The following is a 27,407-nucleotide window of genomic DNA, read 5'->3' on the forward strand; positions in this document are numbered from 1 at the left end:
CATGTACAGCCGCCTTAACCACGACCTCGCCCCTCCCCCTCCCTACTCTACTGGGCCACTTTGAGACATCACAAAACCCAGAAAACAACGCTGTAATCCAAATGTGCCGTTCATTGTGGTTCTTGAAAAGGGATAAAAAATAAATAAATAAATAAATATCCCTTTGGAGTGGACTTTGAGATTTGTAACTTTGTACACATTTATTTATTTGTTATGCCCAAACACACACTACACAGACTAAATTCAAAAAGTTAAAAACTAAACTAAATCTAAAGATGATCAAATGAACCCTATACTGCATAGTGATTTCAATAAACAGAAACACTTCATTTAAACCAGATTAGTTTTGTAAGAAATAGATGTTTAATAACATGAGAAATTACATTTTACTTGCAAAGTCTGTAAACAATTCACCACCATGATGCTTTATGACAAAATCCACAGAGCATTTCAAACAAGAAACAGAGAACATCTTGAACTTCACCACACCAAAACACACTCATGCGCTGTGGGAGGGTATAAATTAAAAAGGGGAAATTGACATTCTATCCTCAAGAGCACTGAGTGACACACTGACACTCCATTTAAAACACAGACTGATTTAGAAAACATTTACTTGAAATCGAAACGTTGAGAACAACAAAAAAATATTATTTTCCACTTTTTTTCCACAAAATGTTCTTTTCCAATTCACCATGAGTTGCACAAAATAACCATACAGTATGTGACCACTCAACATGCAGCTGAAACAATCAAGTATTCCCATGCAGTGGAAGGGCTTCCAGGTGCACAGGTAGAAGTAAATGGCACACCATTCCCTCTGTTGACAGGAACTGCCAACTGGAGCTCTATGATCTTGGGCTTCTGAATCCCAGGACAGAACATCTTGTGCATGAATTTTCTTCTATTGTTGCTCTAAAGATGAGACCTTGGACCTCAGGCTATGGTGAAGGGGGGGCCTTCAAGGAATTACAGGAACCTCCCTGACTTCCCCCTCCAGTACTGTGATACTGCAGAGAGTGCAGGAGAACAAAGAACTATTAATCTTAGTTCACTCAAAACTCCATAGCTTTGACATTATTTAATTGGACATTTACATTAAATTCACAGTTCACAGGTCAAGCAATTAAATAAATACATACACAGGTATTTACAAATCATCCTAGCATTTAATTTATTAAATGTGTGTGTGTGTGTGTGTGTGTGTATAATATAAAAAATCAAATAATCATTTTAAAATTGAATTATGCTCTACTATTTGAAATTTAAAGTAATTGTCCTAAAAAAGGTCTTTTTATTTATTTATGTTGTGCTGATATATGTTATGAGATAATTGAATTTATTTATTTATTTATTTATTTATTTTGGGTTGAAGGGTAGAGTTAAAAATAGGTTGACCTTTAAATAGACAAAACTAAACAAAACAGGATCGCACAGTACTCTTCACCTCAGCCTTCAAAACCGTGATAGAAAATTATTTGTTCTTGCTCCCTGAAGTGCCACAAATGACAGAGCTATATATACAGTGGATGTTTGCTTTAAATAAAGTCTCTAGAAAGTGAGTTTTACAGAGAATTTCAGAGAAAATCTGACTTTTTTTAAGGTCAGTAATGGTTCAGTGTGCTTGATTCTTTTGTTTTCCCCATGTCTGAATTCCCCCTCAAAAGAGCAGAATAACTGTGTGTCTTAATTTTTTTTAGCATATTTCTTGAAATAATTGTATTATATATATATATATATATATATATATATATATATATATATATATATATATATATATATATATATATATATATATATATATAAAAAACAATAATAATAATAATAATAATATACAAATCTGAGAACACTTGAAGATACCCAACTTAATGCTGTTAATCTGGCTCTAATTTCCTGGTTATACAGTCTAATTTCCTCTTATACAGTTACATGGTAGGGTGAATGCAAATGTTTATCTGAACCTCCTTCAACAACATTCAGTCCTGCAAGTAGTTATCTCCCAGTCAGCCTGCAATTTACATGCAAGACAGTGCCCCTGTCACACCGCAAACAGGTAAAGCAGCTCCTTGAAGCTAAAAATACTGAAATAATGAAATGGCCAAGCCTATTTACTTTTATTATTATTATTATTATTATTATTATTATTATTATTATTATTTTATTTTTTACTGACAGTTGTAACCCTCCAAATTTTTGTTATAATCTTATTTTGTGCTTCAGTGGTTACTGTTCTCCAATTTTGATCACTGTGTTCAATAAAGGTTTTTCTTTAATGCCTTGGATATTTGGTCACACGTTAACAGAATAGTGGTATATCTACAGATAATATAATGAAGATTAACAATATTTCAGAAAATAATAATAAATAATGTATTTATAGAGTGTTCTCACATTTTGATATCCACTCTATGCTTTCTGCTTAAAAATAACTCTGAAGTATAGTAGTAATGAGAGGCAACATGTCCATTCAAAGTGAGAGATTTTGAATGCGGCTTCCAAAAGACAAAAAAATGTCTACTAATATTTTTGGATATTTGATACAATGAGTGTGACTAGATCATTCAATGGGGCACCGTAGCTGCTAAATGTGAATCTGCACTTGCTGGCTGGCGGTGAGCCGACAGACGCGTTTGTACAGCACTGCATTATAACCAATCACACGATTATGCTGTGCGTATTAATGGAATGGCTTATCAGAGATGTTCAGATGAGTCATTGCTGAAATTAGTAATGTACACTATTATTATTAAATTAACATAATTAACAAAATTAACAAATCCAACACTGATAATAAATAAGCATATTAGAATGATTTCTGAAGGATCATGTGACACTGAAGACTGAAGTAATGATGCTGAAAATTCATCTTTGCTTTATGGGAATAAATTATATTTTAAAGTATATTAAAATAAGAGCCACTGTGCAGGTTTCTCTTTGTGAGGTTTGGTTAGCAGTGAATGAACTGCAGCTTTACACACAACTGCTAGTCTGCATGGAGAGGATCTTGAGACTCCAGTAGCTTCAAACACCTGGCCGCTGCTCAGCAGTGGCTTATTTACATATACAGTTCATTTGTTTGACAGAAACTTTCCTTAATAAATCTTAATCTGACCAAGATCTCTCCAAAAATATTTTGCCAGTATCTCTATTTGCTTTTTGCAAAATATTGTTTGTTTTGATGTCTTTTGCAAGACATTGCATTGTTTCATACTTTTCATCTTTAGAAAGATCTTTCTTCAACACTATATTTCATGAGAACTTGCTTGATAATGTGGAACAACCTCTTTAAGAAGGGTTTCCATTTACCTAAGAAGACCTGGCAAACTATTGACTAAACCTGTCTGAGATTGACACCAGTTACTTGAAATGATGTGAAAAACAACACAAACAAAATTATGCCTCTTAATTGTACCGAAATCCTATTGACATGTCACTTGCATAATACTTTGGAACACGGAGTATTTAAGGCAATTTGTATTATGCCTGATGTATTAGGCCTGCTGCCTATTAGCAAATACTAAATTTGACCTGAATTAACCTTTGAATGAGAAAGTCCATGCAGTCTTACCTCGATGAGAGGGTGCCAGTGTGCGATGGGTTTGCGTGGATACGTCAACATTTCATTCCAATGTTCTCTGCCCAAACCTTCAGCATCATTACCTACTCGGCACACGCCAATGACCTCATTGTGACCAACACTGTGTAAAGACACAGAAAAATACAGTTTACTTCATAAGACTACTTTTTGCAATATTATACTTTTTGCAGTACTGCATTAAGAATCTCCACAGCCCCTTCTATAAGGCTTGCATATGTTATCTCTTCATTAAGACCATTTAATCAGAAGTGTGTGTGTACTTTTGTGTGTAGAATTATGGATTAATAATAATATGATTAAACTTTTTTTAATTTATATATTTTTTTGACTCATCTCTCAGTTTACAAACAAAAAGCATGTTCACAATAATTAACATACAATGAAGTATTGACTTAAAGTCCACAAGCATAAAGTAAATTTTAGGATGTGTTTGCTTTGCCTTGTCCATCCATTTTTAGCATCCCAATATTAAACAACCAAAACAATGCTACACTTACAGGATAAACAAAAGAATACAAACATAATTAAAGGCAGAAAAAGCTATAATGATAAAAGTGAATACAGCCACGTACGGTGGACCATACTCAGAATTCATGCTCTGTGTTTAACCCATCCAAAGTGGACACACACAGTGCAGCACCTGGGGGTTCAGTGCCTTGCTCAAGGGCACCTCAGTCATGGTATTGAAGGTGGAGAAAGCACTGTACATTCACTCCCCCAACCTACAATTCCTGCCAGCCCGAGACTCAAACTCACAACCCTTGGATTGCAAGTCCAACACTAACCGTTAGGCCACGACTTTCCAACAGTAACAGCATCCACACCAGCTATGGTGTGTAATAAGACTCCATATGCATAATTGTCAGTTAAATATAATTATATATTTAAAATAAATGTAAAAAAATAAATAAACTCTCACCGGTCATAGTCCATAACAGCTACGAGAAGGCTGATTTGGTCAATGTTCTCTGGAGGGACGTCAAACACTATGGCCTCATTGTACACTGGGTTTAATGTGTTCCTCTTGGTGGAGGTTTTTCTTTTTTTCAGTCTCCGTCCATCACACATCAGAGAAACTTTCACATAAGGATCTAGGAAATTAGTCCAAGTGGACAGTAAAAATGTTAATGTTATCATAGAATATTACATATAATGCCATGACCTTTTCTCTGCGGTTCCTTTTGAACACAAATCCAAAGAAAGATACACATACACTGGAAAGTTATTTTTAATGTCTGGAAATACAGTCAAAGCTACAACTCTGACCATGTTATATTACTATAAAAGGGAATCAGTTATTAAATCTATTTATGCATGAATGCAAATGTAATATTATATATATATATATATATATATATATATATATATATATATATATATATATATATATATATATATATATATATATATTACATGTATATTAATGAAATCTGAATCTGCTCATACCTGAAGCTCCAGTGATATCCATGGCCTTCAGATTCCTTGCTTTGATCATGGTGATGGTCAGTCGTCCAGCAGTAGGTAGGTAGCACAGAGAAAACATCAGATCCCCCAGGTCCACATTGTCCTGGAAACCGAAACAATATTTATTTATTCCAGTTTGCTATTCTACTTGTACAGTAAACACCTCCATTCTTAATGACTGTTTGATTCAGTTATTTGTTCATGCGTTTGTTCATGTAATCATTCTTTCATTGAAAATTGTGCAAAACATGGTAAATATAGATGACATGGAGTTCACAGAGGAACAACTTGCCACCTTTTTATGAAGTTGTTCATAGCACTTTGCATCATATCTGAAACGACACTAACGTCAGCAGCATTTAAAAGTAACAGCCGTGTTATCACTTTCCCTCAAAATAACTCAGCTGAGAATGTGAGATGAGCTTTTCTAACACCTATTCATTTGAACTTCATTATGATGGCCTCCAGTCTACTGAAAAAGGAGGATCTAACTGATGAGATTCATCTACACCTGACGATCAGCTTCTGCAATATGAACTTCATGGATACGGTTTAGAATGACAGAACCCAGAAATGGAAATGGTGATTCAAAACTGACTCATATACAGAAGGACAGTTTGTTACTAAGCAAAAAATATTTTACATTACAAGATACATATTTTTATGTGTTAGTATAGTTGCTGTGGTGATTTAATGTGGATGTTCAAAATTATATTTTATTTGTGTGTGCCATTTAGGAGCAATAACAGACCACAGTGTAATAGACCACTTGTGAGAAATAATAATAAAAAAAAAAAAAAAAAAATCCCACAATCAAACAATGTCTCAGCAGTTTGCATGAGCCGTTATAGAGCAAACAATAAGAAAACAGAAGATGAACAAACAGTAAATGTGTGCAGACTATGCAATCAGAATTGCAATCAGAAGTGTGGGTTAATACAAAATACATACGTAACACACTTTGCTTATAAAGTTTGCTTTCTATAACAGGTTACTTGCTACTAAGTGCCTCCATGGAAGTCTGTTTCAAACCGATTTTTCCTAAAAAAAAGCCCTAACTGTAGCAGTCTCTTTAACTCTTAATTTTAAAACAAAGAGTATCTAAAGATGAGACTAGCATTTGTCAGACTCCATATTCTTTTTTTATTATGTCTAAATAGTCACCATTCAGGGAAGTCATCATGCAAGGTGCAAACAAATAAAATATAAATAAATAACAAGGTGTTGTTCTTGGAGGCAGTGAGATATTATGAGTTTATATCTGACATCCCAATGTATGCCTGAGGCTCATGGTGAAAATAACCAGGGGTCGTGCTGGTTGTGACAGGAAAAAGTCATTCCAGTAATGTGAGATCTGTGATCTAGTTTCATAGTGGATCTGAAAAGCTAGTGGTCCTGCCATTTAGAAATGGTAAATAAATATTTAAAAGCAACTGCTGCTCTTTTATACTGATATTTCATAGATATATTGCTTGATTTACTAAAGTTGTTAACAGGTATGGTTTAATGCAATAAGATCTACTTTTTTATGTGGAAAGCTCGGCTGGTGAGTTAGTGACAGTGGGCCCTATTTTAACGATCTGAAACGCAAGTGTCAAAGCGCGAAGCGCAAGTAAGTTTGTGGGCGGGTCTCGGCACTGTTGTTATTTTCCCAGCGGGATAAATGGCTCTTGCGCCCGGCGCAAATCTAAAATGGGTTGGTCTGATGTAGCTTCATTATTCATAGGTGTGGTTTGGGCGTAACGTGAAATAAACCAATCAGAGCGTCATCCAACATTCCCTTTAAAAGCAGGTGTGCAAGTTCCATTATGGATTGCTATTATTATGGCGTATTTACCAGGCGCACGCCAAGAGCGGTTCACAGCCGAGGAGACTGATGTTCTTGTAAGAGCAGTGAAAGACAGAGAAGTTGTGTTGTATGGGGATGGGAGAAACCCACCCAAAATTGCGTCGGTTAAACAGGCGTGGGAGGAAATAGCCACAATTGTTTCATCGATTTTTTTTCCTGGTTCTTGACGGACAAACATATTTGTCAGATGTCCTTATATACATATATGTCTTGCCACTATAGGGCAAACAGGTCTGATCCTTAATTACTACAATTAGCCTGAATAATTTGTGAGCTAGATTTATGCCTATTTTTTCACATCTTCGTGGCACACCACAATGATTTCCGTCATCTCATGTGTTAATATTTTTTTAGTGTAACAGTTTATGATTTGCAAAAATAACTGTTGCATCTTTGTAGATTACATGAGCAAATTGTATGCGCGTTGTGCACGCTATACATTATGGTCAAGCATGCGACCTTAAAATAGCTTAATAAACAACGCGCAACGCGCCACTGACTTTAGACTAGGTTTTTTCTGGTCAATGGCGCAATTGTTTAATGGAACAGCAAAATAGCACCAGGGATTGTTTGCGCCGGAACACGCCTCCTTTTTTGTGCTGAACCACCCAGTTCATTCACTAGTTTAGCGACGTGCTTCTGTGGAGGGAAAAGCACGCTTTGCGCGGGTGCAAAATAGGAATGACACATGCGTCGGTGTACAAAGTCAATTGCGCTGGGTGCAAGATAGGGCCCAGTGTGTAAATAATAAGTTAGGGGAAACCATGGCCTAGTGGTTATAGAGAGTTTGACTCCTAACCCTAGGGTTGTGGGTTTGAGTCTCAGGCCAGCAATACCACGCCTGAGGTGCCATTGAGCACGGCACCGAACACCCAACTGCTCCCAAGGTGCTGCAACATAAATGGCTGCCCACTGCTCCAGGTGTTTGTTTGTGTATGTGCACTTTGGATGGGTTAAAAGCAGAGCACAAATTCTGAGTATGGGTCACCATACTTGGCTGTATGTCACATCACTTTATAAACAGACACAGCCAGATCATTTTCATAAAGACCAACATAATCTACCAAGAGCAAAGCAAATTAGCATAAGGTTGCCTCATTTATAAAACATACATATGCACAGATTTGATCTTAGAGTGTGTTTATGCTTAGATTCACACCAGTGTTCAGATGTATACAGTCTTTAACTTGGAAATGGTTTTTGACAGAAATTGGGAAAATGCTAAGCGGCATGTCAGGGTTTAAGCAGGCATACACACTCTTTGGTGTCCAAGTACTGTAGGTATTTGGAAATTTAAGCTACTCTTGCTGCTCACCATTCTCAAGTAAATGATTTGGACATTGACTGGTGCTATATTATATGTTAATTACATGAATTATTTGGCATTTGCAAGGCACGTATCTGAAACTGGTCAACCGTTCACAATCTCAAGATTATTTGCGATTTTTACATTTCAAATTTCACTTTCTTTTTTTTTTCTTTTTTTTAATAGGTTTTGCATCTGAAAAGGGAATCTCCGACAACTGCATACACACACAAACACATGTTTAGCCACAAAATAACTGACAAATATAAAATAAACTGTTGCAAGCTGTCATTAAATTTGGCCCTGGCAAAATTATCTCTCTTTCTTTCTTTCTTTCTTTCTTTGAGAGAACATTTGACTCATCAACATTGTCAAACCAGATGTTGTTTTTCTACAAAATATTTGTGCAAAAGCGGGATCACACTGAATCATAATTATACTTATGTTTAAAATGTACCTAAACTATGTTATTTCTTATCAACATTGCATGTACAAACATTTATGTATTTGGTCAAATAACATGTCAAATAACAGGCTGGATGAAGTACAGCCAGCCAACCCTCATTTTTGCAAAACAAACACCTACACGATGATACCAAACCTCTGTCTATTTTGTTATAATGACTGACTGACTATTTATATTCACAGTTTAATCATAATTTATATTTCAACTGAATGAGAAACTGCAATATGTAATTTCTGTTTAGTGGGCACAGAGCAATACTGTACACTTGAATGAGGCCCTTTGGGACACATCTCTCATTTTCTCTAGCACTCTGAACTTTTTATTGGTGACTGTTATGTGGATTTGGGAAGATATGTCTCATTAGTTTGAGTTGAGTCTTAAATGAGCTCTAGTTATTTAATTAAAAGAACGTATTGAACATCAAAACACGTTGTATGGTTTTATTTAGAAATGCCCCTCAGATTCAGTTCATTGCTTATGTACCTTAAAAACTGCTCTGTTTACTAGACTCTAGATTGATATTGCTGAGACGTCTGGCAGAACGGAGTGCGTTGAATGAATCAGGGTTTGGCCTACAATGGTGGATTCTTTCTGAAGCTGAATTAATTTTACACTTGTAGAAATGAAAAAGCTGTCTGTTTACCAGAACTTGTGAAATTAGTTGTCCAGTTATGGTTCAATATGAAATATTTCATTATATTAATAATATCTTCAAAAAGCTAAAACAGGAGATATTTTTCTTTTCTTTGTTACCCAGTCGGCTATGACCAATAGACAGTTACATTATGCTCTATACAATTTTCACATAGCTGCCCATTCCACATGATTTAGCTGTGGCTATTCAAATGTGTTTGACCATGTGAACTGATGCAGGTGTGTGATTTGTGTTGTGAGGGTAATGGCTTTATTGTTTTGTTCTGAAATGGCTGCAGGTGCATAAAATAAATTATTTGCAATGAACCTTTGGAACAGAAGATTCAGTTGAATTAGATCCTCATAATAATTGAAGTTTGAAACATTAATATGCCATGGCAGCTTCCAATATTTGCCAACCAGACATCATTAAAGCAAACGTTAAAGCAAAATAATAATACTAATAAAATAATAATAATAATAATAATAATAATAATAATAATAATAATAATAATATATTTTGCTTTATATATATATATATATATATATATATATAATGTATAATAAAAGCAAAATGATTCAAATTGTATCCAAAATAATTGTTTAAACTTTACTGACCCTCATGTTGTTTCAAACCTTTTTCTCTCCATAGAACATATGAACTATGAACTATTACGAGCTATGAATGACATAACTTTTTTTTTTCTTTTCTAATATTTACTTTCTTTTAATAAACAAATATTTAAATGGATTATATAAATGGTATAACAAGTAATGTGCATTTGAATGGAATATATTTTACATTGCTGAGTGTTCAGAAATATTAATGATACACATTTCAGCTTCAAAAGATTCTCAGTGAATTGTTACATTGTGTTTAAAATAACACCCACACAGGGAGGACCCATCTTGTTGGTCTGACCCAGTACAGACATTCATTTATAAATGGAGAATGCAAACCACAGATCACACAAGAAGTAAACAGAAGCAATCAGCTTTGCCAAATTCAAAAGCTATTTTCCTAACACTTACAAGGATACCTCAATCCATGAAAATTTATGAAATTTTCTCAATCCAGAAAATTTATGAAAAAAAAAAAGATTTAAAAAAAAAAAAATAGATGGTAAGGGGATATTATAAAGTGAAACTGTGTTTATATGACTGAAAAATGCTGCATTACAATCAAAGCAAAATGCTTCAATCTGTGCATGTGGGACGCATAAGATTTGGTAGATTCATAACAGCAATATTTTGACAGTGCCATAGAGCCACAGTGTTTGCATTTTTTTTTTTTTTTTTTTGTTAAAGGGTTATAAATATATATAGTTCCTGAATCTCTCAACTGACTTTCAAATGTTTAGAGACTTTTTTTATTTTATTTTTTTTTATTTCGAAGAGTATATCAAACAACAGAAGCAAGAAAAAATATACTCACCGAAGACACATACTGGATATCCCTGCAGAGTTTCGTCTCCCTGGGAAAGTCCACTAGATCCAGAAAATTGTCAACCACCACCTGCCCAATAATATCATGGCGTGAAAAACGATCAAAATCATAGACGCTGAAGTGCAGCTTCCTTGTGGGCAGGTCCGCATACGCCACAGGGAAGAGGAAGACCTCGTCAAACACAGGGTTTAAAGTCTTACGATGCACCTTGGTCTGGTGCTTGGTTTTGCGGTCTGGGAGAAGGTAGATTTTTACATATGGGTCAGAGGTTCCGGAAAAGTCCTTGGCAGGGAGGTCTTGAGCTCGGTGGATCTTGACAATAAGCTGTTCCAGGTCACAGTCATATTTAAGAATAAAGTGGAGGCGTCCACAGCTGCCAACATGACTGCTTCGGTTTTCCTCACCATCTAGGGATCGTTGTTTGTAGAGTTCTGGTTTTAGCTCACCCAGACTCATGCCAGTCAGAGAGTCCTGCCTCTGAAACTGGGTTACTGTGAAGTCAGGGTTCGACTGGTTCATCTGACGCCGAATTGAACTTTGCCTGTTGAGATATCATAGCAGTTAAATACAATAATATTGGATATGACAGGGTTTTGGTACATCATCATAAAAAAATCTATTTCAATAGTCTGACAAATAAAGATGCAAACTACTTTTTTTTTTTTTTTTGAGAACTATGTGTTAATTGTTTGCTGATTTTGTCAAAGATATTTTAAATGAAAATTGCTAAATTAGATATAAAGAAACAAAATAATATGCTGAAAGATCAAAATTGTTTTTTTTATAATAAGTGTAATTTTACCAAAGTTAAAGGGATACTCCCTTTAACCACCTCTTTAATTTGTTTACAAGATGGCAAAAGCAATATTATAAAATACAAACATGTTTAGGAACTAGTTACAATTTTGTAATAAATAGATTAGAGAAAATACAGAAAGAATGGAGATATTCCTTATCCAGGGAATTTCTTGACATTTTATGCTGCAATTTTGAAATGTGCAGGAAAAGACTGGAAGCCTATGGCCTTAAAATTGTCCAACCTTAAAATGAACACTGTGTTTTTATAAGGTCAGTGTCATCTACTATAGAGACATTTAGTGATAATCTCTGATTGAACACCAAATTGACCAGTCCTATTTTTGAGACACTGACGTTTCACTAGAATCCATTAAAGTAATTATAGAAAGTTAACTTACCTGACAAAGGTCGAGGAGGGATCTGTGATTTGTCTTTGCATGCGTGTGTTGCCATGGACACCATTCTCTTGAGTCTTAGACTCAACCTCCAGCGGTATATCAGGTAAAGTGTGGCTTATTTTGAGGGCTGCCTCAGGCACTGGCACTACAGGAGGAGATCCCGGAACTGGCGGAGAAACCGGAGTGGGCAGCACTGTAGTCTCTTTTACCACTGAACTTCTAGCATTATTCCGGCGGTCGAGGGTAGCATCCACCTTGGTATAGATGGTCTGGGGTTGAAGGGGTGGAGGAGGAGGATGAGGGGGGTCTGGATGTCCCTCCTTGGTGCCTGGAGAGAGGCCTCGCTCGCGCCATGGAATCCAGCACAATTTCCATGAAACGAAGAGAGAGACACCAAACAGGGCCAAGCCACAAGCGGTCACCACCAATGACAGCAGGCTAATGGATATATCTAAGAAGAAAGGATTGAGTGCATACAAGCAGATAGTAAGACTAAAATGTAGGCTACATAAGTACATAAGTTCATTTCACATGAATATTGACTGGGCCACAACATACGGGATCCTTAAACTACTGGTGGAAGCAAAAGCTATCCAGGTCCAAATAAGACTGTTTTAATCAGTTCTGTACACATTGTTCAGACTGAACGAAAATTTGGCTGTCTCTACAAACTTTTTCCAAGAATGTATTTGGTTGTAGAATGCAGTTGTCACTGTCACTGTACAGGCATATTTCACTGCAGTATCAAAAATGTAACAATGCCTTAGAAGTAATCAATATATAACACATATTATGTTTGAAGTGTTTCAGTATTTATTCATTTACCCAGAAAATGCAATGTCAATCAGCCCAAATGTATTTTCTCTAGCCTCATACCCAAGTCCTTTGTGGTTTTGTTTTCCACCCCACTCTAATAAGAGTAGAGATCACAATGCCATGACACGATCCCAAAAAAATATGTGCCCATCTATTGACAATAGACAACAGAAGTATTACAAAGCATGAAACAATATAGATATCTTTTTTCATAAGACAAACTGCACACTAAAGAATAGGGCAAAAAAAAATCCCCTTTTATCACACTTAAGAATACATTTATCCTGTAAATACATGGAAGCTAATTTTTAAAAGATATTCCTTCTCAAAAGTTAAAGCAGCATTTCAACAAGAATCACTCAAAGGTTTGACAAGATTCAAACAGCCATAAAGTGTACGAAGACACCATACTCACTATACATACATATACTGTATATACTCCAGAAAATAAGTTACTCCTAATGTCAGCTTATTAGGAGTCTAAAAGAAACCTGTCAACACAATCTGTATCTTCTATTTGGAAATGGAAAAAATACAAAATATCCATCATTCGGTCTCGTTCTGGAGCTGCGTGCAAGATCTCATCTGATGGGGTAAGGATGATCATTAAAAAAGGTGAGGGATCAGCCCAGAATTACATGAGAGGAGTGTGTCAATGATCTTAAGGCAGTTGGCACCACAGTCAGCAAGGAAACCACTGCCAACACACTACGCCGCAATGGACTAAAATCCTGCAGCACCTGCAAGGTCCCCCTGCTCAAGAAGGCACATGTACAAGCCTATTTAAAGTTTGCCAATGAACATCTTAATTATTTGACTGTTGACACCACGATGTTCTGAAGTCTCTGTGTTTTTAATTATGAAAGCAAAACTACTTTATGATATCCGCTTTGTCGTTCCTAGAGCTGATCCATGCTGGTCGCTGAGGAAATACATTAACTTCGCACTGTGGATCGCGGGATTGGCTTTCACATTGGACGAAGTGGAGTCCAGCCCGGGGTTGTCACATGTGGTTGTAGCAAGCCCCCAGCCGCTCCTTCGTTGAATCCACAAGCCGTTCCTAACTCTAGCCCCTGGCTGTCCCCACTCTGCTCACTCAGGCCCGCAGCCTGTTCGTCACTCGTTGCAAGGACAGTTCGGTTCTTCTGACTCACAGTCTGTAAATAAGTTTTTTATATTTAAATAATTTGTCACTGATGATTTAAACATGAGATTTGAGCAGTGAAGAGTAGCGCTTGTCATTTTTCCGATCACAAATGCAGACATGGTTTTATGTTTACATGGCACGATATGCAATGTAATGCCTAAAATACAGAAAAAGACATAAATTAAAATTAATAAATTATTATTATTATTATTATTATTATTATTATTATTATTATTATGTGTGTGTATGTATATCATATCACTTAATTTTTTGCTATCCTCAAAAAGTTTGCACTTCTCAGTTTGTTTTGGCAGTTCTAGGTTATGAGCAGTGTTGGGCAGTAGCGGCAGTAGTACATTTCTCAGTAGCTTGGTCGTAGCTTCGCTACTTCTTGAATCAAATAGCTTTTCAGTAGCGAAGCTCTTTTTTTACCAAGTAGTGCGGTAGCTTCCACACAAGCTACATTTTCGCAAGCACTTCTGAAGCTCAAACTCAAATCGGGAAATACAACTGCTAAGATCGCTGATCCTGGATCAGTAGTGACGCGACGGCGCTACTTCATCTTGTTCGTGTTTACGGTGGATAGCAACCAACCATCTTAATGATGCATTACCGCCACCTTCTGCTCCGGATGGTACCACTCCTTGGCCAGTCATGAAAAAATTATTTGATGAAATGATGGCATAGGATGAGGTCGGAGAACAGTTAATCCCGAGGAGTGAGTCGCCGTGGCCGTACCTCGACAAGTACATGACACTGACCGAGATAACAGAGAGAAAATATGTTTTCAGATGCTGCTTGTAAAAATAATCAGGGTCCCCCTTATGAAAGGAAAATATATTTACCAATATATTTCTTAAAATATATTGTGATATATTGTAATATATTATTTTCCCTTTTTATTTCTAATATTTTATATATTTGAATACATTTAATAACATATTGATGACACATATATTATATAATGTATTGCAAAATATACAAATGATTGCCGCTTTCAATATATTGCATTATATTGGAAAAAATAAATATATGTAAGAATATATGCCTAATATATTACATAATATTTTCCAATATACTGCAATATATTTTTGTTTCATAAGGGCCAGCCTGGCCATTTTTTTTGTACTGTTTGGAGGTCTTGCATTTTGTTCTGCAAAGTCCTACAGTATATTAAGCATGCCAATGCAACAGGTGCATACACTTACTTGTGCGCACATTGTTAATTACATGTATTTTGATTGTTTTTGTTGCCAAATTGATAAGGAACACAAAAACTATTAAACTAAACAATTACACCTGCCTATCTGTTTGACTGACAGTTTTACGCACTGAGATAGCATTGACTTAAATAAAATGTAATAAAACGTGTTCAACATAAAAATTTAATTTTAAAAGTAGCTTAGATGTAGCAAGCTACTGTTGATGTAGCTTAGCTTGCTACATTTCCCAGGGGGGTAGCTTCAGTGTAGTGAAGCTTAATTTACTGTAGAGTAACTGGTAGCTTAGCTCACTACATTTTCCAAGTAGCTTGCCCAACACTGGTTATGAGAATACTAGAACATGAAATGCTTCCAGTCCAGACAGGCACAGGGGTCCTTTGTTACTTTCTTTGTTATTTTCTTAGTGTATGGTTAAATAGATGTGAGGCAGCTCCACAAAACATTAATTACAGAGTTATTACAATGATGTAATTGCTGTTGGTTACTTTTTGAATGCTGAAAATTATGTCAGTGTAAGTTAATAAGTGACTTTGATCTAGTGCAAGTCTGCAAGTGCAAACATGCCTTTTGGGACAGCCAAAGAATAGTGTGATCGCACCTTTACTTGCCCACTTCTGCTGTGAGTCTCATTGCTGTGAGAGACCGCTCTGGTGGGGAGACAGGTCCTCCACATCATGTTAAATTTACACCAGTGGCATACAGTAATAGACTTTAAAGGGTCTCTTGCTTCTTGATCCACACTTATTGGTATGTTGGAGCATGGGGTACATGAGGATCCTGGGAAATATGATAATGGGTTCCGAATGTTGGAGATAATGGGGCACAGACCATGTGTCTGCATGATTACTATTGAAAAGATGACTGGTGATTCCAGTATTTAAATCTTACATATTACGTGATATGAGTATTTAACAGGATAGTTCACCCAAATTGTTTTGTTTGCTGTTCATTTATCCACCCCATCCAACACAGTGTCAGTTCACTTGTGAGTTTTCCCCAGTGCATATGTCATTATGGAACAGGAAGCTTGCACACCAGTGGTCGGTTGCACCAGCCAGACTTACTAGTTGTAAGACTACAGTTTGTAAGTCTAGGCTGGACGTAAAATCCGCTTTACGTAGTGATATGTTTTGAGATTAAATCTTATGCCAATTAAAAGTTAAGTGTAAAGTGAAAAGTCATGATCTGTATAGACATATTTTTTAGGATCCATGTCTGTGAATGAATTATTATTGCAGATGTTAACTGTAATGTTTGTGGTCTTTTTGGTAGGATAAACGATATATAGCAATCGTCAAGATCAGTGTAGGCTACCACACTGCTGATAATAATTCACCTGACACAATATATATTTCTGTAATTAATAATTAGTATTAGTTGTAGTCATTGCAGCATGAATTGCTACTTAGCTATCACCGGGTTGTAATGTGTCAGTATGGACATGCATCATCTACAATGGGCCTGGTTGTGCCATAGTTTTAATTGGTACAACGTTTAAATTTTTAGCGTAAAGCTGGGATGTAGCTAAGCCCACCTAGTGTATAGGGCATACACCCATTGTGTTTTTTTTGTTTTTGTTTTTTTTTTGGTAAAAACTCAATGTAACAATGTTGTAATTAATGTATATTGATAATTTCACTTCTTAATACCCCAATATATCTTCAGGAGTCACTGTATAATTGCATGTTGCCTATATATGCATTTTTGTCTCGCAAAGTGATGATACCCATGAATTCTGTATGAATTGCCCAGGATCATGGTTTCAACTAAAAGTCTTTTTTTCTTCTACTTCTTTTTTTTTTTTTTTAAATACTAACTATACTTAAAGGGGACCTATTATGCAAAATTCACTTTCACATGTTGTTTTGACATACATCTATGTATGTCAGTGTGTGAACACAACCACCCTATAATGGTAAAAATCCACACTACCTTTAAAAAAAAAAAGAAAAATACCCATAAGTAATAAGCAGTGACATCACATTTGTCACAGGCCCCGCCCACAAAAGTTGACAGACACTGCTGTTTAACATACATAGAACCACCCTGAGCGAGTTCACAGCAAGTTGTAAACAGTCCGCCATTGATGCACTAACGAGAATGTTTTCCAAGCACTTTAGGTGTTCTGTAGCTGGATTTTTGAATCTGCATAGCTCTCTCCATTTACTCCTGAAATCTGATCCACTGAAGACAAGGTGGATTCATTTTGATTTTTAAGAAAATGTTCCCTCAGCTCTACTGAAATTTGTTTATGTCTGTGCAAATCATTTACAGTGGACTGCTTTGTGAATGAGGATCAGAATAAAGCAGTTTTAGCACAAAAGTTGCTCCTGAAGGATGAAGCAGTGCCATCTGTTCATGATCTTGCACCCCTCCAGAGTCAGAGCGGAACTCCTTTCGGACAACATCTCCAGGACACTTCGCTCTTTATGACTAGTAAGCCAATTCTCAAATAACTACTATGATGTCTTTTGTTCTAGCCGCTTAAATGATAGAAGTACTTGCACTGTCCAATCTATTAAGTCTGTGTCTGTTCCCCGAATAGTAGGGTCAAAGTACACATTTAATGTAGGATCTAGAAAAAAATCTTATCATGGCAGTTTTTAGGGCCAAGCATATTCACAAACTCATTGAAAGGAACCAAAATAATCCAATGCTTTTATTTAGCACATTGGCTAGATTAACAAATAACCAGATGCCGTCTGATTCAAATATTCCATCAACGTTTAATAATAATGACTTTTTGAATTTCTTCATTGATGAATAGATAACATCAGAAATACAATACTACAGTGTCTAATACTTCAGTTCCATCCATCACACCCAAAGATAAATTGCAGTGCTTTACAACTATAGGACAGGAAGAGCTTAATAAAACATATCACAGCATCTAAACCAACAATGTGTTTATTAGATCCTGTACCCATTAAATTACTGAAAGAATTGTTACCTGTAGCCGAAGAACCGCTTCTCAATATTATTAACTCGTCATTATCTTTAGGTCACGTCCCAAAACCAGTTAAGCTGGCAGATTTTTAAGCCTCTTATTAAGAAATCAAAACTAGATCGTAGTGAACTGGCAAATTATAGGCCTATTTCAAATTTTCCATTTATGTCTAACATTTTAGACAACATTGTGTCTGCTCAATTGAGCTCCTTCCTGAAAAAAAAAAAAAAAAGAAAAAAAAAAAAAAAAGAAAAAAAATTCTGTATGAAGAATTTCAGGTTTCAGACCCCACCATAGCACAGAAACTGCACTTGTTAAAATTACAAATGACCTGCATCTTGCGTCAGTTTGAGGCTGCATCTCATTGCTAGTTTTACTTGATCTTAGTGCTGAGTTTGACACCATAGATCATGACATACTCATAGATCGATTACAAAACTATACAGGTATTTAATGGCAGGCTCTAAGATGGTTTAGATCCTACCTGTCCGATCGCTACCATATTGTTTATTTAAATGGGAAGTCGACTCATTTATCACCAGTAAAATATGGAGTGCCACAAGGATCCGTCCTAGGTCCCCTTGTATTTTCAATATACATGTTGCCCCATGGTAATATTATTAGAAAATACTGGCTTAGTTTCCACTGTTATGCTGATGATACTCAGCTATATATCTCAACGAGAACAGATAAAACTTCAAAATTATCTAACCTTACAGAGCGTGTTAAAAATGTAAAAGATTAAGAAATAATTTTCTCCTATTAAATTCGGATAAGACAGGGATATTAATTATTGGACCAAAAAAAAAAAAAAAAAACTGTATACAGAATCTAGTAGCTACAGTTTGCAACTAGACGGATTTACTGTTACTTCTGGGTGTTATATTAGACAGCAACTTGTCTTTTAAAAACCATATATTCCATCTTAGAAACATTGCCAAGCTACAAAACATGTTACTGGTTTCTGATGCAGAAAAGCTAGTTCATGTATTTATAACCTCTAGACAGGACTATTGTAATGCACTTCTAAGTGGTTGTCCTGCATCTTTAATAAACAAGCTACATGTATTCCAAAATGCAGTGGCTTTCTTCAAAGTCAAGAAAATATTATCATATTACCCCAATTTTACAGTCTCTGCACTGCCTACCTATTAAGTTCCGTATCAGTTACAAATTATCACCATTTACCTATAAGGCCCTTAATGGTTTATGCTCCTGCATACCTAACTAGACTTCTACCATGTTACAATCCATCACGCTCCCTAAGGTCACAAAACGCAAAGTCCACTAAAGGAGGTAGAGATTTTTCACATTTGGCTCCCAAACTCTGGAATAGCCTTCTTGATAATGTTCGGGTTTCAGACACACTCTCTCTGTTTACATCTAGATTAAAAACATCTCTTTCGCCAAGCATTCAAATAATGCATCTCATAAATTGTGACTGCAGTTGCATCTGATCAAATGCACATTCTTACTCTTTATCCTTGGTTAAACTAATTAATTTTACTTTGTTGGAACAGCAGCTATGCTAATTATATCTCTATTTGTTTCTCTGTTTTGTCACAGGATTTAACTAGGATTTACACAAGCTCCAGTCTGGAACCAGAACACCAGAGAAGAGATGATGCCAACCCCTCAGAGGACTTCAGATAATAACCCTGAAACCCTGAAACAATAAACAGAACTAACAAATATTTCTACAAGTGTGATTGCATCATATAATAATTGTTGTTAATAGTGTGCATCGTCTGGTTGACTACGTCTTGTATTCATTTTTCTGAAAATTCACATATGCACATAAACTGATAGTCACCACTGATAAGCTACTATTAAATATTGTACAAACTTAATTTTCTATAAAGTTGCTTTGCAATGATTTGTATAATAAAAAGCACTATACAAATAAATTTGAATTGAATTTAATTTAATATAAAGTTTGTAATAGCATGCAATGCCATCATGAGTTATCATTTATCGAGCTGTGTTCCCGTCTGTGTAATTCATAAAGTGCATTTTTTATGCACAGTACAATCAGATGGCTGACATTTAAACCGAATGTGTTTTCTGTAAAGATAACAGGCTTGAACTAATAGCGTAGTGTTTATTTGCAAAGTCTAGCACCAGTATTGCTGGAGCTTGAGCTCTTGAAGCTCAACCCTCTTCCCCAGAGCACCAGCTCATTTGCATTTAAAGGGAAAGACACAACAATTTTGTATTTTGGCTCATACCCTAAAAGTGGCAATTTTAACAAGCTATAACAAATTATCTCAAAGGTATTTTGAGTTAAAATTTCACATGCACACTCTGGGGACATCAGAGACTACATTTTGTAAAAAGAGGCATAAAAAGTCCCCTTTAAGAAAAATGTCACCTTTATTGTGGATGGCCTAAGGATGATTAAATTTAACAGCAAATTGTAATTGTTGGGTTAACTATCCTTTAAGATCATCATAGCTGAAACTCTGTGACCCTTACATCTGGTATTACGATGCATTTTTGTCTATCCAGTCACAAGTGGACAACACTAAATACAGGTGTGAACAGGGTTTAAAACATTTTGAGCTTGTCCACTTTTCAGCACATCCAGAGGTATTTGACAACACATTTGATTGGATTTCACTCGTATGTGGATACTCATGTGGTCAAATACGTTTGAACGGCCACTAAAGACTGCCTCATCTCTGCTGACTGAGCTAATTCTTTAAACATCATGTTCATTTTCTATCCGTTAACTGACAAAATTAGAATGTTAAATTAGATTTAAATTAAATTACAATGAATAATGGATGTTTTCTCATTAAAAATAAATGTTTTTCTTTGCAGTGGTTTAGTACGGTGCCCCTAAGGTGGCATGGTTGGTTTACTTAGTTTTGCCGTGACCACATAATGAATGTGATATTGTGTCATGGCCATAAGATCATTTTGTAGAGGTAACAACATCCTTATGTTCTTATGTTGAGGCAACAACACATTTTTCTCGTGGCCACTAGTTTAATTTGTACACTAAGATACATGACTATAGCAACCCGGGATTATCAGAGAATGGATTCATTCAAATTTTATTTTAAATCAGTAAATTATATTATTTATTATTAAGGGGTGTATTATGTGCGATAGTCAGCAGACCCATAGACCCTCTCTTCAAAAGAAATCAGGACAGAAGTGGTTGAAAGTGGACCAATGAGACAGATTAAAGCATCAAGTGTGAACTGAAATGTGTCTACTTTCTCTACTTGTGATCTGATTGACCAAAACACATCTTAATACCAGGTGTAAACAGGGCCTTTGGTATTCAGACACAGCTACTATCTGTGATGAACAGAATGATTGAGGTGCAAAGGAAATTATCTGCTGAAATTGCAAATCATGAAAACAATATGCTTTTATTCTATTGTACAATGGATTTATAACAAAAATAAAACTGAATTTCACACAACAAACTATCTTTATCACAGTTTATAATGCACAGGGCTCAGATAAACAAACCAACCAGTTAAAAAGCAATGCCAAAATAAATTATCATGACATAAATCCTTTTTTTTTTACTCTTAGTGTTATAGTACGCTATAATTTAAATGTATTTTAATGTTGAATGTGACAAAAGAGTAAATATGATTTTGTTCCTAGAATATTATCTTGAATAAAACAATTGTTGACCAAAATCTAAAAATAAATCAGTTTTATATTAATATGCGTCAGCAATTTAGAACTTGGTATGCATTATCATCTGTGTTACAAATGCTCACATCTCATAAACATGTTAATGTTGTAATCAGTAATTAATGCATAATTCTTTATAAAATGAAAAGTATCTAATTTAGTAAATATTCATTATATATTAAGTAACTACCTCAATCCTAAATTTGCTATTATTAAGTTTCCATATAGGTTTATAGTAGTACCTGGAATGTTCTATCTGCATTATTTCCTGCATAGTTAGTTATTATTGATGGAGAATTAGTTTAAAGTGACTAACGAGACATGATATTTTGCATGTTTTTATTTTTATTTATTTTTTAAAGAAATACCTGCATACAAAAATCTGTAGATATACTTAAAGACTTAAAATGTTGCAATATGAAGACACAGTTAGTAAGATAGTCGATATACATCAATTGATTTGTATGCCAAATAAAGGGAACTACACCTGGACTTTTTAATGGACTGACTTTTCCCCCTTCCTCCTCTTTTGTACACCACATCTATCCAGCATTCAGCAGAGACAGCAGCTGCCAAACTCTATTTGATTTGGGCTGTCTCTGAGCAGAGTCCTCTAAAGCAGCAGAACTCATTTCAGTCCACTGAGTGTGTCAGTTACACTTCAAAGTGAAAGCTCCACAATGGCTCATATCTAGTAACCCATAGAAACATTCCAACACACAAAGAGCTTCAAAGAGCCTTGTAGCTGAGATTCCCACTCCATTGCAGCTGCCTGTATGAATCCATTTGTGTTAACATTGTGCGAACACACAGAAAATACTGAGGATTTAACCATTTTAAATTAAAGGAATTAAGCATTTTAACAAACCAGTTTGCAAGAAATGACAAATTTAGAATCATGTTTTAAAGATTAATATTATGACAAATATTATAGCAACATTTTCCAAGGTTTTTTTTTTATTTATTTATTTTTTTTTTTTACTGTTGATTGCTATTAAAATAAATGTCACACATATGGTGAATATGCCGGTTTTTGAAGAAGCTCCAAAAAGGGTTTTTGTAATATGTATCAGTTTAGGACCAGGTTGCTTAAAAAGCTCAGATACGCATCATTATCCATTCAGCAATGGTCAAATTGCATTTTCCACTTGTGAGCTTTCCCAAAGAGGCATTTCAAGGAGATTCTAGGGAACATGAAATAAATGTTTGCTCCTAGACCCTTAAAGGTGTAATAACAACATTTAAAAGTACTAGGTGGTTATTCACCCTTAGTATTTTGTGACATGCTAAAGCCTGTCGAACATGAAATGTGATTTCCAGTAACAGTTTAATAAAGCAATGAAAGACCAGCCTGTCTTTTATCATGTTGCACACTTTCTCTGAACCAAAAAAAAAAAAAAAAAAAAAAACGGTCTGAAGAACACCAAATGCTGGTTATGCCTATAAAGCACTTTCATAAGCAAGGCTGTGGAAATACTGAATGATTGCAAGTTCATACAAGCACTGCTCTTGGTACTCAGTATTGCCCCTTGTGTAATCAAGAATATTCTTATAAAATAATTTGATCATTTGTCCTCCAAAATAAATAACAATGTTTCCATGGCTTCACAAAAAGGCGAACATTCTGACACAGTGAGACACTGGATAATGATTGTTTTGCTTCTTTTCTTTTCACTCTGGCTTCGTGCTGCTGATTATTTAATTACAGTTTACACAGCCCCTTGGTCTGAATGTCCTGATATCCCATGGAGCAAAAACACTCATGGCATTTAAATGGTCAAATGCGATGATTTGCTTATTCAATCAAATCCAAAGAATTGGCAAGCACAGTCTTCATTAATGTTTGATTTCTGCTGAAAATACTAAGGGAACCATCTAGCACTGCAAAACAATGGTTTGTCAAATAACATAAGTATCTTGCCAGAGCTTGGATGCCCTGAGGGCATAAGCTATTGTCTGGCCAGGGTCACGATTCTTGTCCTCCTTTCTCTACTACTACTTTCTTCTCTGTATTATACTGACCTATAAACAAATATGAAAAGTAAATAAATAATAATTTGACTAACTTTTGACCACCGATCAAAATGCAAATATATGTATGAATTAAATTGTAAAGAGTGATAGACTGTAGATGCTTTGTACATAACTTTTGAAAAATATGTTTAATAGCTTTTAAAAAAGTAATAGGGACAAAATCCCGATTTAAACAAAGTGGGATTATGTCTTTCCCATTCCACACACAAATTACACATATGTCCTCTAGAGGCAATTTTTAAATAAAGCAATTTTATATAAAAAACAAATAAATAATAATAAATAAAACAATTAATTATTAAAAAAAATAATAATAATTAAAAATTCAATTGAATAAGGCACATTTCTACGTTACAGTAAACAACAGAGAGTTATATATATATATATATATACATACATACACACACACGCACACACACACATATACAGTATATATATATATATATATATATATATATATATATATATATATGTGTGTGTGTGTGTGTGCGTGTGTGTGTGTGTTTGTGTGTTTGTGTGTTTGTGTGTGTGTGTGTGTGTGTGTGTGTGTTTTGTTCACTGCACATTTCCTATAAGGAGCTGTTTGTGGTTTATGTTGCTTATTTTTACTGATGGTTTTCCAAACATTTTCTAGTAGTAACTACAGCATTGCTATGTGATTGCTTGGGTGTTTTCTAAATGGTTCCTTAGTGATTCAAACATTGTCTATATATATATATATATATATATATATATATATATATATATTTGTTTTATTTATGTATTTATTTATTTTTGCATATATTAGGTATTCTTTTGGAGTTTTGCAATAATATAGTAATAATATAATACTATTATTACTATAATCTAACAATATAAACCAACCATTAACAGCTGTCAATGCAGCCACAGGGGATCGGTGTGTGAGAGTGCAAGAGAGATGTTAGAATAGCTTCTATGATTCTTGAGCTGGTGTGCATCTGTTGGGGGAGGGGTTCAGATTTTGGCTCCGTGTAGTCATGCAGTAAAGACATATTTCCAAAATTGTATGACCCATACTAAAGCCATATCTTATGAAGAGGCCCACTTGGTTCTGAAATTTCGTTGTTTTGTATTATAAAATAAACTTGCATTAGACATCAAACGGAATAATTATAAAAGCTTTTTTGAAAGAAAGAAAAAAATAAAAATAAAAATAAACATTACATGGTTGGTAGATTTAACACAGGTGACCAAATCCCCATGGTATATCTCAGTGCACAAAATACTTCTGCCCTCTTGCTCAGCAGGTGCTGTAGCATTTAAATCCAAGCAGTCAGATTCCAATACTGTACTTTTGGTCTGTGCTGTTGGAATGGATTTTGTATAATGACTCAATCTAAGTTTATCCATTTATTTATTTATTTTATTTTTTTCTTGGATCACCATAGATCCATCCATGTCATATGGACATACGGAACAATCTTTTTTCCAGTTTAATAAAGACATATACTGGACAACAAATCTGGAATTTCTAAATTCTAATGGTTCCTGCAAGAATGACATATGGTGCATACTGTAATAAAGAAATATTTTGCATACTGTAATAAATAAATAAATACATATTATAAACGGTTCACATATTAAAATCTTGTTAATTTAGCATTTCTACATTCGATTTATATCATTTATAGCGTTACATTTCTGACAAAAGTATTTGAGTCTATACACCAAACTGAATCGACCAGGAGTATCACGTCGAGTAAAATATAGTATCACAGTAAATATAGTCGATATCCCTCCAGCGTGATGACACGTCGAGGTTAAAATGAAATAAATTGTTGAGCAACAAGTCAATACTGAATCGAATAAAAAAGAACCTACTACGAATAATTATATATATATACAAGTTGCAATGGTAGGCTACTTCAATGTATTCAATTAGTTCATGATCCTTTCGAGGGGGAAAAAAAGCGCATGCGACCGCTTGGTGCAGGAGTGTCGCTTACCTGAGTCCGAATACCTCGGCCTGGCAAGGTCTCGGAAATAATAAATGAAATCCAAACAGTTTTCGTTCTGAACCTCCCCCTTAGAACAAAGATCCGATAAGAGTTCTAGTGCTTTTTGACAAATCTCGTCCTCTCTGTCGACAGGCATTTCCCACCAGCATCCTTCTGGATTGTGGAGCTTCTAAAGCGCAATCCCCCCACAGAGAAACATCATCTCACGGACGGCATCCCACGCTCACGGACAACCCCAGCATTCTGTAAGGTTTTTGTTGTTGTTGTTGTTGTTGTTTGTTTTTTTTTCTCCTGTCAGGATTTATACGACACGGTGAAGTTCTTGCGTGATGTGAAGCCAATTCGCGACTCGAGTGGAGTCAGAACTGAAAAGCCACCGGTTGAATCACATGCGCGAACGGATGTGTGGGGCGCTCGCTGTCCACGCTCGCCGTGGTGCTGAAGACAGTGCGCATGCGCACAGCCTGATCGCCACGAAATTACTCATCAGCAAGAGCTTAATCATTCAATTTTTTTTTTGGTCCAAAGCGAGTATTTTACTCATTTAAACAAGAACTTACCTGATTTATGGTCTGGTAATTTATTCATTATCAATATGGGTGGCAACACGTGTAACAATGTGAAATAAATTAAATATCTCATTAATTTAAATAAAGATAACTGATAACTGACAGAGATCCACAGCTAATTGATGGTCAGTTTATCAGTGTTTTTCTAGCAGTCTAAATGATGAAACAGCCTCATGATTTGTGGAAGAGAGAGAGAGAGAGAGAGAGAGAGAGAGAGAGAGAGAGTATGTGTCTGTGTATTTTCCAGTTTTTAGATTTAACAAAGAAAATTATGCATCAAATTTTCAGCCTAGTATATCTGTGACAACATTGATTAATACTGTGCCAAAATAAAACATCTTTGTTTTTTTGTCTCCCTCAGTCCGCTATTTCCAAAAGTCTGTCTTACAGTGACATTGGGGTGTATAAGCCCAGTGTGTACAGAAGTGAACAGACCTTGTCCAGAACCGATAATGAAGATTCATGTACCTTGGTGGAGAGCAAAGCCTTCATCACATACATCCTTTAGGAAAAAATGCATCATCGTTGATATTGAGGTCATATTTACAGGAGGTGAAAAAGTGCAAAACGTGAAAAAAAAAAAAAAAAAAAAAAAATAATTATTAAACCTAGAGGAGGACAAACTTCAAAGTTTATGTTGTTTACTCGAGTGTTGACAATTCTCTAAGCAGAAGCCTATCCTTGGCATGTTTTATAGTAAACATGATTCATGAGTCATTACACAGCCACTGTGCCCAGCAGTATTTTAGGTTTAAATAATTTAAACTATTGCTGTTTGCCTCTGAATCCCCAACACAGTCTCATAAGGAAATCAAAACTTGTTTTGTTTTGAAAACATCAATCATCAGCTTTATTTATTTATTTATTTTTAAACTATAGTTTCCCTCTTCCCTTAAGGCTAAACTAGGAAATGTTAAATTACATGATTTTTTATTTTTTATTTTATTTGTTTGGATACACTGTGGCCTCCACAATGGCAATAAATAAATAAATAAATAAATAAAATGACACAAAAGGAAAGCTGAGAATCACAGAGAAGGACCTCAATGATAGAACTCACCTTAAAGGTTACA

The 27,407-nt window shown here is 35.2% G+C and overlaps 1 protein-coding gene across 1 annotated transcript; it reads right to left on the reverse strand.

The window, feature by feature from the left end:
• Positions 1-219: 219 nt before the first annotated feature.
• LOC113118546 (synaptotagmin-9-like) lies at positions 220-26,200 on the reverse strand. Its single transcript, XM_026287802.1, has 7 exons — positions 25,754-26,200; positions 11,960-12,410; positions 10,752-11,304; positions 5,045-5,165; positions 4,518-4,689; positions 3,569-3,698; positions 220-1,010 (listed from the first exon to the last, which is right to left on the reverse strand). The coding sequence occupies exons 1-7, from the start codon at positions 25,899-25,901 to the stop codon at positions 942-944; spliced, it is 1,644 nt and encodes a 547-aa protein (XP_026143587.1). The 5' UTR covers positions 25,902-26,200; the 3' UTR covers positions 220-941.
• Between the last annotated feature and the right edge of the window lie 1,207 nt (positions 26,201-27,407).

This window comes from Carassius auratus, chromosome 18 (assembly GCF_003368295.1).
Source record: "Carassius auratus strain Wakin chromosome 18, ASM336829v1, whole genome shotgun sequence".
NCBI classification, from domain to species: Eukaryota; Metazoa; Chordata; class Actinopteri; order Cypriniformes; family Cyprinidae; genus Carassius; species Carassius auratus.

What these genes read in the sequence shown, in the direction of transcription:
- LOC113118546 (XM_026287802.1), bottom strand. Translation starts at nt 25,901, where the DNA reads ATGCCTGTCGACAGAGAGGACGAGATTTGTCAAAAAGCACTAGAACTC. An exon ending in CCCTCCTCGACCTTTGTCAG is followed by an intron (nt 11,305 to 11,959) that starts GTAAGTTAACTT and finishes ATATCTCAACAG; the next exon opens with GCAAAGTTCAATTCGGCGTC. An exon ending in ATATCCAGTATGTGTCTTCG is followed by an intron (nt 5,166 to 10,751) that starts GTGAGTATATTT and finishes TTCGGTTTCCAG; the next exon opens with GACAATGTGGACCTGGGGGA.